Source organism: Oncorhynchus keta, chromosome 5 (assembly GCF_023373465.1).
Source record: "Oncorhynchus keta strain PuntledgeMale-10-30-2019 chromosome 5, Oket_V2, whole genome shotgun sequence".
In the NCBI taxonomy this organism is placed as follows: Eukaryota; Metazoa; Chordata; class Actinopteri; order Salmoniformes; family Salmonidae; genus Oncorhynchus; species Oncorhynchus keta.
Window position 1 is genome coordinate 8750152 of NC_068425.1, and position 15653 is coordinate 8765804.

Here is a 15653-nt window from a genome sequence, read left to right on the forward strand (position 1 = left end):
CTGTGAAACATGTTTTGGAAATATTCAAGCTGAATATTGACTATAATTGTGATTTCTGTGGATTGCAGAAGAAGACCATTTTGCATTTGTTTTTTGCCTGTATTTATAGTAACATTTTTGGGATTGACATACAGAACTTTGTTACAAAAGAAAAATAGCACCTGTTGTACAATTTAATGGTTTTGATATAATGATTTATTTTAGAAATTCTGACATTGATAAAGATGTAGTATATTTACCTAACTTTTTTCACTTTATTTTTCTTTCAATTTAAAGTTTTATTAAGTGTTTTTCAATCAACCAACAAACCACATTCCACATTCACAGATGTGACAGACTTTATTAAAAATAAATATATACAAAAATATAAAAAATATGTATATATTTTTTTAAATGATAAAATAAAAAACTAACAATAATAATGAAAATGAAAAAATAATAATAATAATAAAAAGAAGAATATAAAGAATCATTATTAAAAAAGAAATAAGTAATATATATATAAAAACTTGCAGCAGCACTATGAAGGTTCTTATTAGCTATTTCCAGCCTTAGCTGAGACGACAAGCAAATAATTAGCTTTTAGTTTTTACAGCAACTTACACAACCTGTATCTGCTCATTTCCCTAATCACCCCACTCACTCCGTCCAATTTGAAATATAGTTGAGTAGTGGAGACCAGAGTCTATCAAACTTGGGCTGTCTCTTGTGGAGGTCATAAGTGAGCTTTTCAAGAGGGAGAAAGTCAATCTGGTCAATCCACATTTTAAATGTAAGAGAAGTATTAGAGGCCCACAATAGAAGAATACATTTCTTAGCAAAGTAAGTAATAGTCATAAGCAAATTTTCTCTGTCAGGACCAAGAACAAAGTCCTGCTGGGCATTAAGAAGATAGATACATGGGGTCATATCAAACTGTACATCTAGTATTTTTGTGCAGCAGTATGTATAGATTGCCAAAATCTGGCAATCTCTCTACAGCTCCCAAATACATGCATATACAGTGGGGCAAAAAAGTATTTAGTCAGCCACCAATTGTGCAAGTTCTCCCACTTAAAAAGATGAGAGAGGCCTGTAATTTTCATCATAGGTACACTTCAACTATGACAGACAAAATGAGAAAAAAAAATCCAGAAAATCACATTGAAGGATTTTTTAATGAATTTATTTGCAAATTATGGTGGAAAATAAGTATTTGGTCAATAACAAAAGTTTCTCAATACTTTGTTAAATACCCTTTGTTGGCAATGACAGAGGTCAAACGTTTTCTGTAAGTCTTCACAAGGTTTTCACACACTGTTGCTGGTATTTTGGCCCATTCCTCCATGCAGATCTCCTCTAGAGCAGTGATGTTTTGGGGCTGTTGCTGGGCAACACAGACTTTCAACTCCTTCCAAAGATTTTCTATGGGGTTGAGATCTGGAGACTGGCTAGGCCACTCCAGGACCTTGAAATGCTTCTTAAGAAGCCACTCCTTTGTTGCCCGGGCGGTGTGTTTGGGATCGTTGTCATGCTGAAAGACCCAGCCACGTTTCATCTTCAATGCCCTTGCTGATGGAAGGAGGTTTTCACTCAAAATCTCATGATACATGGCCCCATTCATTCTTTCCTTTACATGGATCAGTCATCCTGGTCCCTTTGCAGAAAAACAGCCCCAAAGCATGATGTTTCCATCCCCATGCTTCACAGTAGGTATGGTGTTCTTTGGATGCAACTCAGCATTCTTTGTCCTCCAAACACGACGAGTTGAGTTTTTACCAAAAAGTTATATTTTGGTTTCATCTGACCATATGACATTCTCCCAATCTTCTTCTGGATCATCCAAATGCTCTCTAGCAAACTTCAGACGGGCCTGGACATGTACTGGCTTAAGCAGGGGGACACGTCTGGCACTGCAGGATTTGAGTCCCTGGCGGCGTAGTGTGTTACTGATGGTAGGCTTTGTTACTTTGGTCCCAGCTCTTTGCAGGTCATTCACTAGGTCCCCCCGTGTGGTTCTGGGATTTTTTCTCACCGTTCTTGTGATCATTTTGACCCCACGGGGTGAGATCTTGTGTGGAGCCCCAGATCGAGGGAGATTATCAGTGGTCTTGTATGTCTTCCATTTCCTAATAATTGCTCCCACAGTTGATTTCTTCAAACCAAGCTGCTTACCTATTGCAGATTCAGTCTTCCCAGCCTGGTGCAGGTCTACAATTTTGTTTCTGGTGTCCTTTGTCAGCTCTTTGGTCTTGGCCATAGTGGAGTTTGGAGTGTGACTGTTTGAGGTTGTGTACAGGTGTCTTTTATACTGATAACAAGTTCAAACAGCTGCCATTAATACAGGTAACGAGTGGAGGAGAGAGGAGCCTCTTAAATAAGAAGTTACAGGTCTGTGAGAGCCAGAAATCTTGCTTGTTTGTAGGTGACCAAATACTTATTTTCCACCATAATTTGCAAATAAATTCATTAAAAATCCTACTCTGTGATTTTCTGGAGTTTTGTTTCTCATTTTGTCTGTCATAGTTGAAGTGTACCTATGACGAAAATTACAGGCCTCTCTCATCTTTTTAAAAGTGGGAGAACTTGCACAATTGGTGGCTGACTAAATACTTTTTTGCCCCACTGTCGGTTCCACTTTCAGAGGGACATATTTTACAGGTAGGAGAAATGTCTGTTTTCATTCTATGGAGTCTCATTGGAGTGTAATAAAATTTGTACAAAATTTGTAATTAGATTCGTTAATTTTTACATTAGTAGAGGAGCAGTATGCCCTGTCGCAAACCTCCGCCCATAACTCATCCCTGATAGTCAGACCAAGGTCCTTTTCCTAAATTATTTTCAAAGGAGTAAAGGAGGAGCCTCCTTTCTCAGAAAGGAGTATAGATATAGGAGATTTAGCCTTTAATGGATTGTGCTGTGACAAGAAGGGTTTCATCAACATTCAGCTGAGCTCTAAACCTCCTCTTGGAAGTAAATGAGGAAATGACATGTCTAATTTGAAGATTTTTCTTTTAATGGGATCTTGGCACATTGAATTCACTGCAGAGCTCTTGAAAGGATTTCAGTGCAGTGGTTTTCTGATGAAATAGGTCTGAAAAGGTCCTGATTCCTAGAGTATGCCAAAGATTAAAGTTGGCATCACTCAGGGCTTTTGGCAAGTCCGGACAATTCTGTGAAGTGTCTTGTGCAAGTTTAAAATTGACACGATACCTGTTAGCAAAGGTGTCAGCTAGAGATGACACGCAGGAACTTGCATGGATTTGTATACTACGTTGATAGTAATTAGCATTTTGGAATCTGAGAGTAAATAGAGCAGAAAATATTGATAAAAGACCTTGTCCGAGAGAAATTTATATGGTTATCAAAACGTCAGGCCAGGGTAAACCTACATAAAACACAGCCCTTTTTTAAGTGTTTCTAAAATCCCCTGTGGTAAAAATGTATGGTGTCAAAATGATTGGAATCATTTCCCTGTTTGACTGCTAGGTTTAATGGGTATTATGACACCTCCGTTGGTGAACTGCCTGACTAAGACATCTTCATTTATCCACGATCTTGGAGTGTACATTAAAATGGAGGCAGGCCCGAAGAACTTCTCTGTAATGGTATAGAATGATGCTGTGTTACATGAGGCAATTTATACATTCTTATGACAGCAACAATCATTCTGGCTGAAAATCTTGTTATTGAATGCAAGGTTGGGGGAGGTTCGGAAGAAACTACACCACACATCATCTAAGCATCTGCATTATGTGTAACTAAAACACTATCTTTAATAAGCAAGAGGGCAACTTCTAGTTGTACCCATCTTCATATTCTGGGGTGCACTATAGACTTTTTCCTTCAATTTCATGCTTTCCAAATAGTGAAGGAGTCAGGTGTGAGATGGACATGTCAGACACCCTGCCCAGCCGTGAACTACCACAACAACCACTTGGTGGCAGTATGCCCATACTGTATGAAGACGACACACACGCACACAAACACCACAGAGACTGCCTCCTTTCTCTTATGTTGTCCGGGAAATCCTATCCCTATAATCAATGCTGAATCTCTACCTTCTCTCTATACACGTTATTTCATACTGGTTCTCACTTGGCATGTGTGACGCACAGTAATGGAGGTTACATTGGAGCCGTGACCCCTTTTCCGATTTAATGGCACCGTTTCAAGCCGTGGGTGAGTTTTATCCGGTACGATCTCCCTCTGTTACATGCACAGATGAATAGGGGTTAGTTATCACTGTATTTATCATAAGCTTTGGGTTGTTTTTACTATTTGAAACCCGAATGTGGTACTCTGAGAGGGCCGATATCCTGCCTTTTAGGGACACATGAGGGCGCTGTGAGACAGAGTTTCCTTTGGATTCTTCACCACCAGCCTGCAATGGGTTTTATAGTCTGGGGTTTGGACCTTGCTTGACTGACAGTGAGTGAAAGCAACAATAACCTCAGGGCTAAATAGGATCCAATTAGCCATACAAATACACAGGAGACAGGCTAGTTAATATAGTTTGTTTTATTTGAAAAAAAGTTTCAAACTAAAAATGTTCTGTAAAAATGCATATTCATAGTGTTAATTTCCCCTTCATTCGTTATGGTACACTCATCGCTTATCAACATCATCCTTCTATCATTCCTCGTTTCTCTTTGCCTTTCCTATCGTTTGGAAGGTAGGAATGTGCAGCGGGGTCGCCATAGAACACACACTCTACAAACAGGATCACGATTACTGCCCCCCCCACACAACCCCCCACCCAATCAAAATAGAAAATAAACAGAAAGCTATATGATTATCATCGTCACAAAATAAATCTCTTTGGCATTCTTCCCCTGCCTCTTACCTCAGAACCCCCCAAATCAAGACATTAAAAAAAACACCTCCTCCACAACGACGTACATACTTTGAGGAAACGTCTGTTGTAGTAGCTGTAAAAGGGTGCGGGCCTGCCAGACATGACATTTTGGATCATACACACATTTTATGTTGAAGCGCAATGTATTAAACGGCGATGCATATGTATACCGTGTCGGTTGAGTGTCTATAACTGTTGGTGAGCAAGACCGGTCCACAAGGAAGAGAGGTGAACCAACCGCACCAGCTGAAGTTGTAGTTTAGTGTGCCTGGGAGACCACTCGGCTGGGAGAGAGTGGCTGTGTACACACATTCAGGGGAGAGGGTGCGTGTCTCGGAACCTCAGACCCGGCAGCAGTCTGGATCATAGACTGGACTGGACTGATAAGACAGTTATAAGCAGCACAGGGACCGCTGCTGTTTCAATTAGCCACTGGTCTCATAACGTGGCGAACAGGACTTCTTGTCTGAACTCAATGTTACTGGTTATTGTTGAGGACTACTGCATACCGCCATGTAAATTATACACATGAAGAAAAATAATAATAATCTGCAATGTAAATATGCAAGGAAACGGCTAAAACCAACACAGCATCTACAAGTTAAAGTTCAATTTCCCTCCACATTAACTGTAACAAAGCAACTTTTCATTTTGAGTAACACTAAATTCTTGTTATTGTTTTTTCTTTTCTTTTTCTTGTGTTTTCTGACAACAGCCCCTGATTGGCCAATGTCTCCCCATGAAATAGGAGTTTCCCTTTGTGGTGAAATCCTCTTTCAGCTGTCCCTCCATGGTGTTCACGCCAATTTCACCCTTTCCATTTTGTGCCTTCAATGGAAGAGGCAGTTATTTAGACATAATCCAATGTTTCATGTGGTCTTAAAATGTTGCAATTATGGTATGCTGAGTTATTCATTAGTGTACTATATACTATATAACTACAGAGCTGTGTTTTTTTGTTTTTTAAATGTATTTTTACCCCTTTTTCTCCCCAATTTCGTAGTATCCAATTGTGTGCTACAAGCTACTATCTTGTCTCATCGCTACAACTCCCGTACGGGCTCGGGAGAGACGAAGGTTGAAAGTCATGCGTCCTCCTATACACAAACCAACCAAGCCGCACTGCTTCTTAACACAGCGCCATCCAACACGGAAGCCAGCCGCACCAATGTGTCTGAGGAAACACTGTGCACCTGGCAACCTTGGTTAGCGCGCACTGCGCCCGGCCCGCCACAGGAGTCGCTGGTGCGCGATGAGATATCCCTACCGGTCAAAGCGGCCCTGTGTGTTAAAGGGGGTTCTGGGTAGCATCTATATCACTGACCTGGCCCTGTGTGTTAGAGGGGCTCTGGGTAGGCCTGTCGGGGATCGTAGGTCATCTCAGGCATGTACTGCTCATGCATCTCTGCTTCCAGTGGCATCCCGCCCATGCCCAGGTCAGAGTAGCCAAAGGGGGGGTAGCCTCCATCCAGCTCTGAGGGAAGGAGGGACAGAGAGATGAGGGATAGACAGGGAAAGAGAGAGAAATTAGAATACCCAGGCAATATAGAATACCCAAGCAATATAGAATACCCAGGCAAACAATATAGAATACCCAGGCAAACAATATAGAATACCCAGGCAAACAGAGAGGCAAGCTTATTTGGAGTATTGACACTGACAGACAGTTTGCAAGCATCCAAATTACTAGACAGGCAGACAGAAATGAGCTTTGCTCCCATCAGCAGACGTTTTCCTGTGACGGATGGAAAGAAGAACAGGAATAATAATCTCTTCACCTTCACCTCTATTCTATTCCATTAATGCTATTTCATACCCTGTTTAATAATGTGAGCACTGCGCTATGGATTAAGCGTCAGCATCGAAAGGACACACAGTGCTCTGGAAGGATGGTGACTAGTGTACCGCACACACGCACACACACACACACACACACACACATAGGGGGATATATGAGGGATAGAGTTCAGAATTATAATGAAAGATATTGAAATGAGGAGGATTTACTGTATGCAGAGAGAGGGATGGACCAGAGGAGAGGAAGACAGAGTGGAGATTCACAACTAGGACATATGACCGAGACCTAAGATTAGCGAGAGAAAGACGCTGTATGACTGCAAAGAGACAGTAGTGACCGACAGAGTTAGGGGGGAAAACAAAATATAAATTCACCAGAGAGAGTGCCAGTGTTTTCTATAGAGAAGTGTTACGCAATCACAGGAAGGAGCATTAGCCGTGCAGTGGAAAAGAGAGTGTGGGTGTCAACTCAGCAGCGTGTGTGAGAGAGAGAGAGAGAGAGAGAGAGAGAGAGAGAGAGAGAGAGAGAGAGAGAGAGAGAGAGAGAGATCGCTTGACGACGATAGATGGCCAGTTAATGTAAATGTAAATGACATGGAAATTGTGATCAGAGGGGAAATAGACAGGTACCTCTGAATTGAATGACATCCTACAGTGTACCCCTCCTCCCCCCATTACCACGCCCCCTGACACCCTCCCCCCTCTCCAGGACATGGCGGGAACAGACACATCAGAGAGAAACACACACATGAACGCACATGAATGCACACACACCCACACATAATCTCTGGAGTACGGCCAGGGGGCCGAGTGCATTACATAAACAGCAGGGGTCCCCCACACTCCCAGGGCCTGAAGGACTGTTGAGGGGGAAAAGGACGAGACCTGGCTCCGGCTCTCTATAGACACGTGCCTCTCCTTTTCCTCCTCTTCTCTGATGCTCACTATTGTGTGTGTGTGTGTGTGTGTGTGTGTGTGTGTGTGTGTGTGTGTGTGTGTGTGTGTGTGTGTGTGTGTGTGTGTGTGTGTGTGTGTGTGTGTGTGTGTGTGTGTGACTAGTGAGACGAGGGCAGACTTTGCTGGGACAATGCTTGCACGTTGATTTAATGATCACCCTCTGGTATACACAGTCCACTGTCACAGCCACTGACAGGAAACCAATCAAGTGGCACTTAACCTAAATGAGGTCTGACTCTAGTGTGTGTGTGGGTGTCAATCCATTTCAATCCGTGTGTGTCAAATCATCTCTGCCTCTCTCTTCTGGTTCGTCGATCTATCTCTCTTGCCATTTTTTGGGTGAAACGCAGTAGTGTAATGTAAGATATTTGTTGCAGTAGTATAATTAAGCATTAAGGCCTGAGGAGGTGTGGTATATGGCTGATATACCATGGTGAAGGGCTGTTCTTACGGACGAGGCAACGAGGAGTACCTGGATACAGACCTTAGCCGTGGTGTATTGGCCATATACCGCACACCCCTCAGGTGCCTTACTGCTATTATAAACTGGTTTCAAATGCAATTAGACCAGTAAATAGTCATTTTTTGTTATATCCATGGTACACGGTCTGATATACCACGGCTTTCAGCCAATCAGCATTCAGGGCTTGAACCACCTGGTTTATCATCTAGCATAGAATACAAAAGTGGTGTTATGTTGGTGTACTGTACTGTAGGATAAGACTGGTCCACACTCACCATCCGCCAAGTATGCAGCTTGCATGGGTACAGCAGCATTGTGGGCCTGGAGAGAAAGAGAGAGATTGAGAAATATTCAAGGAAAGATGTACCATTCTAACTTCAATACTATACTTAGGTCCTTCTGTGGCTCAGTTGGTAGAGCATGGCACTTGTAACGCCAGGGTAGTGGGTTCGATTCCCGGGACCACCCATACGTAGAATGTATGCACACATGACTGTAAGTCGCTTTGGATAAAAGCGTCAGCTAAATGGCATATATTATTATTATATTATTATTATTATTATTATATTATACTTTTATCGGATAATGCCCTTCTAAAAAACGACAGAGGCAGATGTTAACTTTACAGCTGGTGCCAACGACGCCCAGTCAGTAAATCTATCCCTTTGGAGTTCAATACTTCCTCATGGTGGATGTAGTGTAAACAGTAGACCTGTCTGCTTTGGGCCTCCCTGTCTCTGTTCCCCTTGACAACCTGATGAGTCAGCAGGTTACCAGCTCGATGTGATTGATTAAAACCTATGCCAGATCTGCCACTAATCCAATCGGTGAGCCTCGATGGCGGTAATTATCCATTGAGCTTTGGAAGCCTGTGGCGATGTGTGGGGCTCGGAGATACTTAGCGCATTAGGCATGCAGGTTTTGAAATGATGTACAAACACTAGATAGAGTTAGTTATTGGGGATTCATTTTTATGGTAATGCGAGCATGAACGGTAAACATACAGATTGATTACTGAGTGGTATCGATTGTGTCGTGTCCACTTGTGTGTATTTGGATTTTGATACAGTTCTCCCCTGAAGCAATGACTGATCTGAGAAATATTGGATTGGTTTAAAGCAATCCAAGGGTGTAAGCCAGTCAAGCCCTTATAGACAACTGAGATCAACCTTAAAGGTGTTCAAACAGGGCCAGCCACTACTGACTGATCCTTGTACTGATCGCTCCCAGGCTATAGGCGGCGTCAGAGGCAGAGGCTTACCATCTCCCAGGCTGCAGGGTCGTGTTTGAACAGTGAGTGGGTGAGCTCCACGGACACACGCTTCCTGTAGTCAGAACTCTTGTCCTCCGAGATACGGAAGAGAACGGCTGCTGCATAGGTGGCTGTGAGGGAGAGGTGTGGGGAGACATGGAGAGAGAGGTAGGGAGGTAAGGAGGTAGTGAGGGAGGGAGGGAGGAGGGAGGGGAGGGGAGGGAGGGAGAGGTGTGGGGAGACATGGAGAGAGAGGTAGGGAGGTAAGGAGGTAGTGAAGGAGGGAGAGGTGTGGGGAGACATGGAGGGAGGGAGGGTTTAGAGACATGGAGGGAGGGAGGGAGGGAGGGAGGGAGGGAGGGAGGGAGGGAGAGGTGTGGTGAGACATGGAGGGAGGGAGGGAGGGAGGGAGGGAGGGAGGGAGGGAGGGTGTGGTGAGACATGGAGGGAGGGAGGGAGGGAGGGAGAGGTGTGGTGAGACATGGAGGGAGGGAGGGAGGGAGGGAGGGAGGGAGGGTGAGGGAGGGAGGGAGGGGGAGGGAGGGAGGGAGGGAGGGAGGGAGGGAGGGAGGGAGAGATATCAAGAGGTTGTTTGTCATTGCCTCTATGCTATGACAGTTATGATGAGTACCCAAAATGCTAATGGGGTACATAGGACAACATTGAGAAAGCAAGATGGGGAAAGAGAGATGGGAGGCAGAGATATCATGTTTGATTAGTCAGCACACATTATTAAAAGAAGATGGAGAGAGCCCAGGGAGAGATAGAGAAAGATGTCATATTTGGTTGTGGTCTGTGTGCATATGCTTGTGTGTGCGAGAAAGAGAGAGAAAGAGAAGGGCGGGAAGTGTGGAGGTTTGTGTGTACACTCTCTTAAAAAAAGGTTTCCAAAAGGGTTCTTCGGCTGTCCCCATTGGAGATCCCTTTTTGGTTCCAGGTAGAACCCTCTGTGGAAAGGGTTCTACATGGAACCCAAAACGGTTCTACCTAGTACCAAAAAGGATTCTACAAAGGGTTCTCCAATGGGGACAGCTGAAGAACCCTTTTAGGTTCTAGATAGCACCTTTTTTTCCAATAGTGTAGGAGAGGCACGTGTGTGTGTGTCTTTTTGTATGTGCAGTGCCTTTGGAAAGTAATCAGACCCATGACTTTTTCCAAATGTCATTTACATTACAGCCTTATTCTAATATGGATGACATTTTTTAAAATCATTAGCAATCTACACACAATACCCCATGATGACAAATCGAAAAAATGTTTAGACATTTTAGCACATTTATTAACAATTAAAAAACAGAAATACCTTATTTACATAAATATTCAGACCCTTTGCTATGTGACTTGAAATTGAGTTCAGGTGCATCCTGTTTCCATTGACCATCCTTGAGATGTTTCTACAACTTGATTGGAGTCCACCTGTGGTAAATTCAATTGATTGGACATAATTTGTAAAGACACACACCTGTCTATATAAGGTCCCACAGTTGACAGTGCATGTTAGAGCAAAAACCAAGCCATGAGGTCGAAGGAATTGTCCGTAGAGCTCCGAGACAGGATTGTGTTGAGGCACAGATCTGAGGAAGGGTACCAAAAAAATGTCTGCAGCATTGAAGGTCCCAAAGAACACAGTGGCCTCCATCATCCTTAAATGGAAGAAGTTTGGAACCACCAAGACACTTCCTAGAGCCCGGCCAAACTGAGCAATCGGGGGAGAAGGGCCTTGGTGACCAAGAACCCGATGGTTCAGTCTGACAGAGCTCTAGAGGTTCTCTGTGGAGATGGGAGAACCTTCCAGAAGGACAACCATCTCTGCAGCACTCCACCAATCAGGCCTTTATGGTAGAGTGGCCAGACGGAAGCCACTCCTCAGTAAAATACACATTACAGCCCAGTTAGAGTTTTCCAAAAGGCACATAATGACTCTCAGACTATGAGAAACAAGATTCTCTGGTCTGATGAAACCACGATTGAACTCTTTGGCTTGAATGCCAAGCGTCAAGCATGGTGGTGGCAGCATCCCTACAGTGAAGCATGGTGGTGGCAGCATCCCTACGGTGAAGCATGGTGGTGGCAGCATCCCTACAGTGAAGCATGGTGGTGGCAGCATCCCTACGGTGAAGCATGGTGGTGGCAGCATCATGCTGTGGGGATGTTTTTCAGTGGCAGGGACTAGGAGACTAGTCAGGATCGAGGCAAAGATGAATGGAGCAAAATACAGAGAGATCCTTGATGAAAACCTGCTCCAGAATGCTCAGGACCTCAGACAATCCTAAGCACACAGCCAAGACAATGCATGAGTGACTTCGGGACAAGTCGGGACAAGTCTCTGAATGTCCTTGAGTGCTCAGCCAGAGCCCGATCGAACATCTCTGGAGAGACCTGAAAATACCTGTGCAGTGACGCTCCCCATCCAACCTGACAGAGCTTGAAAGGATCTGCTGAGAGGAATGGGAGAAAGTCCCCAAATACAAGTGTGCCAAGCTTGTAGCATCATACCCAAGAAGACTCAAGGCTAGAATCGCTTCCAAAGGTGCTTCAACAAAGTACTGAGTAAAGGGTCTGAATACTTATGTAAATGTCATATTTCCGTTTTTTATTTTGAATACATTTGCAAAAATGTCTAAAAACCTGTTTTTAGTTTGTCAATATGGGGTATTGTGTGTATATTGATGTGGGAAATGTTTTTAAAAAAATCATTTTCAGAATAAAGCTGTAACGTAACAAAATGTGGAAAAAGTCAAGGGGTCTGAATACCTTCCGAATGCACCATACATGGGACTGTTTTGAAAGTCTTTGTTTTTAAAGAACATATATATGAATGTTTGTTGAAAGCCCAAGTGTTTGTTTAAAAAACAGAGCTGTATAAAATCCACTAAAGCGCAAGCTGCTGTTTATGAAGACTGACCGATGCCCTCGTTGTTGGAGTGCAGCAGCTCCATGAGCGGCGCGGAGGCTCCCTCTGCGTCGATCATCTCCGCAGACTGCTTGTCCAGGGCCAGCTCACACAGCACCCCCGCAGACACACGCTTCACGTTCTCCACGTACGAGTACAACAGCTACGGGCGGATGGAGAGAGTGGGGGAGAGCTCAGACACATCTGCTAAAATACACCAAAAACTCACAAGTACACACACTCACTTATTTTCACACATTTTTCACACTTTCTCTCTCTCACACAAGTGCATACAACACCAACTGTATTAGATGTATTAGACATTCATGTATTAGACCTGTACAAAGAGTGGGATGGTCTGCATGCTGGCGATCTCTCCCCTGTTGACGGGGTCTCTAGCCAGGATGTGCAGGGCTCCTGTACAGCCCTCCACTATCTCCTCCATACGAACACCATCCTGAGTGGAGAGTGGGGAAGAGAGTTAGGAACTGTGTATATGTGTGACTTTGTGAAATCCTCTGTGACGGTAAGTTGATATATGGGTTTGTTTTCATCATTTAACATTGCGCGTGTGTGTGTGTGTGTGTGTGTGTGTGTGTGTGTGTGTGTGTGTGTGTGTGTGTGTGTGTGTGTCTGATCTACTTCATGTAAGCTGGTTTGACAATCTTAACAATACAACTTTGACACTAAGAGAACACTGTATCATACAGAGAACACTGTATCATACAGAGAACACTGTATCATACAGAGAACACTGTATCATACAGAGAACACTGTATCATACAGAGAACACTGTATCATACAGAGAACACTGTATCCCAAATCATTTGGCCAAGCTACCCATGGCTTCAAAACCACATAAAATTTGTGGTAGACTTGAGAGGTTGTGTATGTGTGCGTATCCTGCCTCGAGTTTAAGTAAACTATTTACAGACAACGAATCAGTGGAAAAACTCCCTGGTCGTCTCTCACAAACTCAGCCCACACTTCTTATTTTCCCCTCAAACCACAGCTCTCTGTCTATACGTGTGCAGATTGTTGTGCAGCTCAGAGTTCAACGTGGGCCAGTGGACTGAAATGGATCTCTGTCACTGAGTCTCCCCATAGGCCGCTGGCCAACACTCGGAGAGTTCTGGGATGGGGGCGTGTGCTGGAGCTGGGGCATGGCGGTGACCACATGGACTATCCTGCCGGGACCCCTGTGTGACGCATTGCACCCCTTTACCGAGTCTGAAACGCAACCTACTATTTCTACAGTGTGAGGAACTGTTTCAAACACAGAGAATGCAGCCTTGGAATGTTTGTGATTTGATGTGCAGAGTGTTGAAAGAATGTTGCCTTGGGGGGCTTCAGCGTATTTGAATTCTGTATTTGGCTGAGGTGATTGTGTGATATGCCTAGCAAGTAATGGAGTGGATTCATCTGTGGTATGAGGGTTGCAACGGCGGCGACTCACTCTGTGTATGTGCTGTAACTGTGAGTGACTTGCATATTTGTGGTGAAGGTGACATAACTTCTATCATTGTGGATTATGACAGTGTCATTCCTGTGATAGTGAGTCTTATGTGCTGAATGGTGTCGTGGCTGACCTGGTACGTCTGCTGAGAACTGGAGGCGTGTCTCTGGGTGTCCTGGTGAGCCTTCAGCAGCAGGTTGACCAATCGGGGGATGGCTCCAGCATCCCTCAGTGGGGCCTGATTGACTGGGCACAGCGCCAGGTTACGGATCAGACCAACCGTGGCCTATGGGAAAGAGAGTGGGCGGGATGAACGTAGCTGTATGGAAAAAGCACCAATATTATCTCTGTTACTGCTACAACACCTTGTGCACAAATACATGATATACTGCATGATTATGAGGGTGCATGTATGAAAGCATATAGTACACATCTATTAAGGACTTGGCACTGCAGTGTGGAGCTCATGTGAAAGAACGCATTGGTACCCTAAGATATACACCTATATGTGCGACTGTGCAAGTGATGCAGCAATGTAACTGCAATCACATTTAACAGAACGTGAGATGCCATCTCCTGAAATGATGGTCTGGCTTACCATAACCCTGCCCTGTTCCCTCCCATTTCCCATACCCCGACCCCTAGCCCCAACAGGGGCCAATAACATCTTATATAGTCCCCTTTTAAAAACCTCATTCATTTCACATCATTAAATCCCCTTTATTAAAAGAGCTCCGGCTGGATTGAGAATCCTCCACTGGCGTGTTCTGTGATGGAGGTCTGGTTGCCTAATCCTCCACACACACGCACACACACACATACACACACACACACACACACATACACACACACACAAATCCCCTGCTGTCTGTCAGTGAGGAGTGCAGATCAGGAGGAAAATGCAGGCATGGCCCGTTGCGTCTGCCTCCACACCGTGCAGAGAGAGAGAAAGGGAGAGGGCGGAACGATTGGCTAATTCAACCTGTAAATGAAAGATTAGATCCTGCTTGTGCACAGAACATATGTGTATGTGTATGTGTACGCAGTCACAGATGAACATAAACACGTGTACATTCCAACATACATATTTATACGGCTCTCTCTGCTTATTCATATGAGTTTGGATAGACAAGAACACGCACACGCGCGCACACACACACACACACACAAACAGTATGAGGTTTAAATTCAGAAGGTGTAAATGAGTGATTAGGCACAGCTTGGTGCAGACAAACCTTTTGGCTGACGTAGAGCAGAAGGACGCAGAGATAGAGGAGGTGTGTGTGTGTGTGAGGGAGAGAGCAGTGTGTGTGTGTGTGTGTGTGTGTGTGTGTGTGTGTGTGTGTGTGTGTGTGTGTGTGTGTGTGTGTGTGTGTGTGTGTGTGTGTGTGTGTGTGTGTGTGTGTGTGTGTGTGTGTGTGTGTGTGTGTGTGTGTGTGTGTGTGTGTGTGTGTGTGTGTGTGTGTGGGAACTAAAAACAAGTCAATCAGAGATAATGAACTCAGAAAGCCTAATAGCCCCTAAATGGGAAGTGTTGTATACATGGTCAAGTAATCAGCAACAAGCTGCCAATACATGGATAGCTGGCTGCCAATACATGGATAGCTGGCTGCCAATACATGGATAGCTGGCTGCCAATACATGGATAGCTGGCTGCCAATACATGGATAGCTGGCTGCAAATACATGGATAGCTGGCTGCAAATACATGGATAGCTGGCTGCAAATACATGGATAGCTGGCTGCCAATACATGGATAGCTGGCTGCCAATACATGGATAGCTGGCTGCCAATACATGGATAGCTGGCTGCCAATACATGGATAGCTGGCTGCCAATACATGGATAGCTGGCTGCAAATACATGGATAGCTGGCTGCCAATACATGGATAGCTGGCTGCCAATACATGGATAGCTGGCTGCCAATACATGGATAGCTGGCTGCCAATACATGGATAGCTGGCTGCCAATACATGGATAGCTGGCTGCCAATACATGGA

At 44.3% G+C, this 15653-nt stretch overlaps 1 protein-coding gene across 1 annotated transcript in view; it reads right to left on the reverse strand.

The window, feature by feature from the left end:
* Nucleotides 1–4482: 4482 nt before the first annotated feature.
* The window catches only part of LOC118384445 (junction plakoglobin-like), a 61535-nt gene continuing 50364 nt past the window's right edge, over nucleotides 4483–15653 (reverse strand). Inside the window, exons 10-16 of the mRNA XM_052518643.1 lie at nucleotides 13789–13941; nucleotides 12537–12656; nucleotides 12212–12362; nucleotides 9316–9437; nucleotides 8330–8375; nucleotides 6162–6311; nucleotides 4483–5665 (exon numbers count right to left, since the gene is read on the reverse strand). Coding sequence (XP_052374603.1) covers nucleotides 6175–6311; nucleotides 8330–8375; nucleotides 9316–9437; nucleotides 12212–12362; nucleotides 12537–12656; nucleotides 13789–13941 — 729 coding nt within the window. The 3' untranslated portion in view covers nucleotides 4483–5665; nucleotides 6162–6174. The remainder of the gene's footprint in view (nucleotides 5666–6161; nucleotides 6312–8329; nucleotides 8376–9315; nucleotides 9438–12211; nucleotides 12363–12536; nucleotides 12657–13788; nucleotides 13942–15653) is intronic.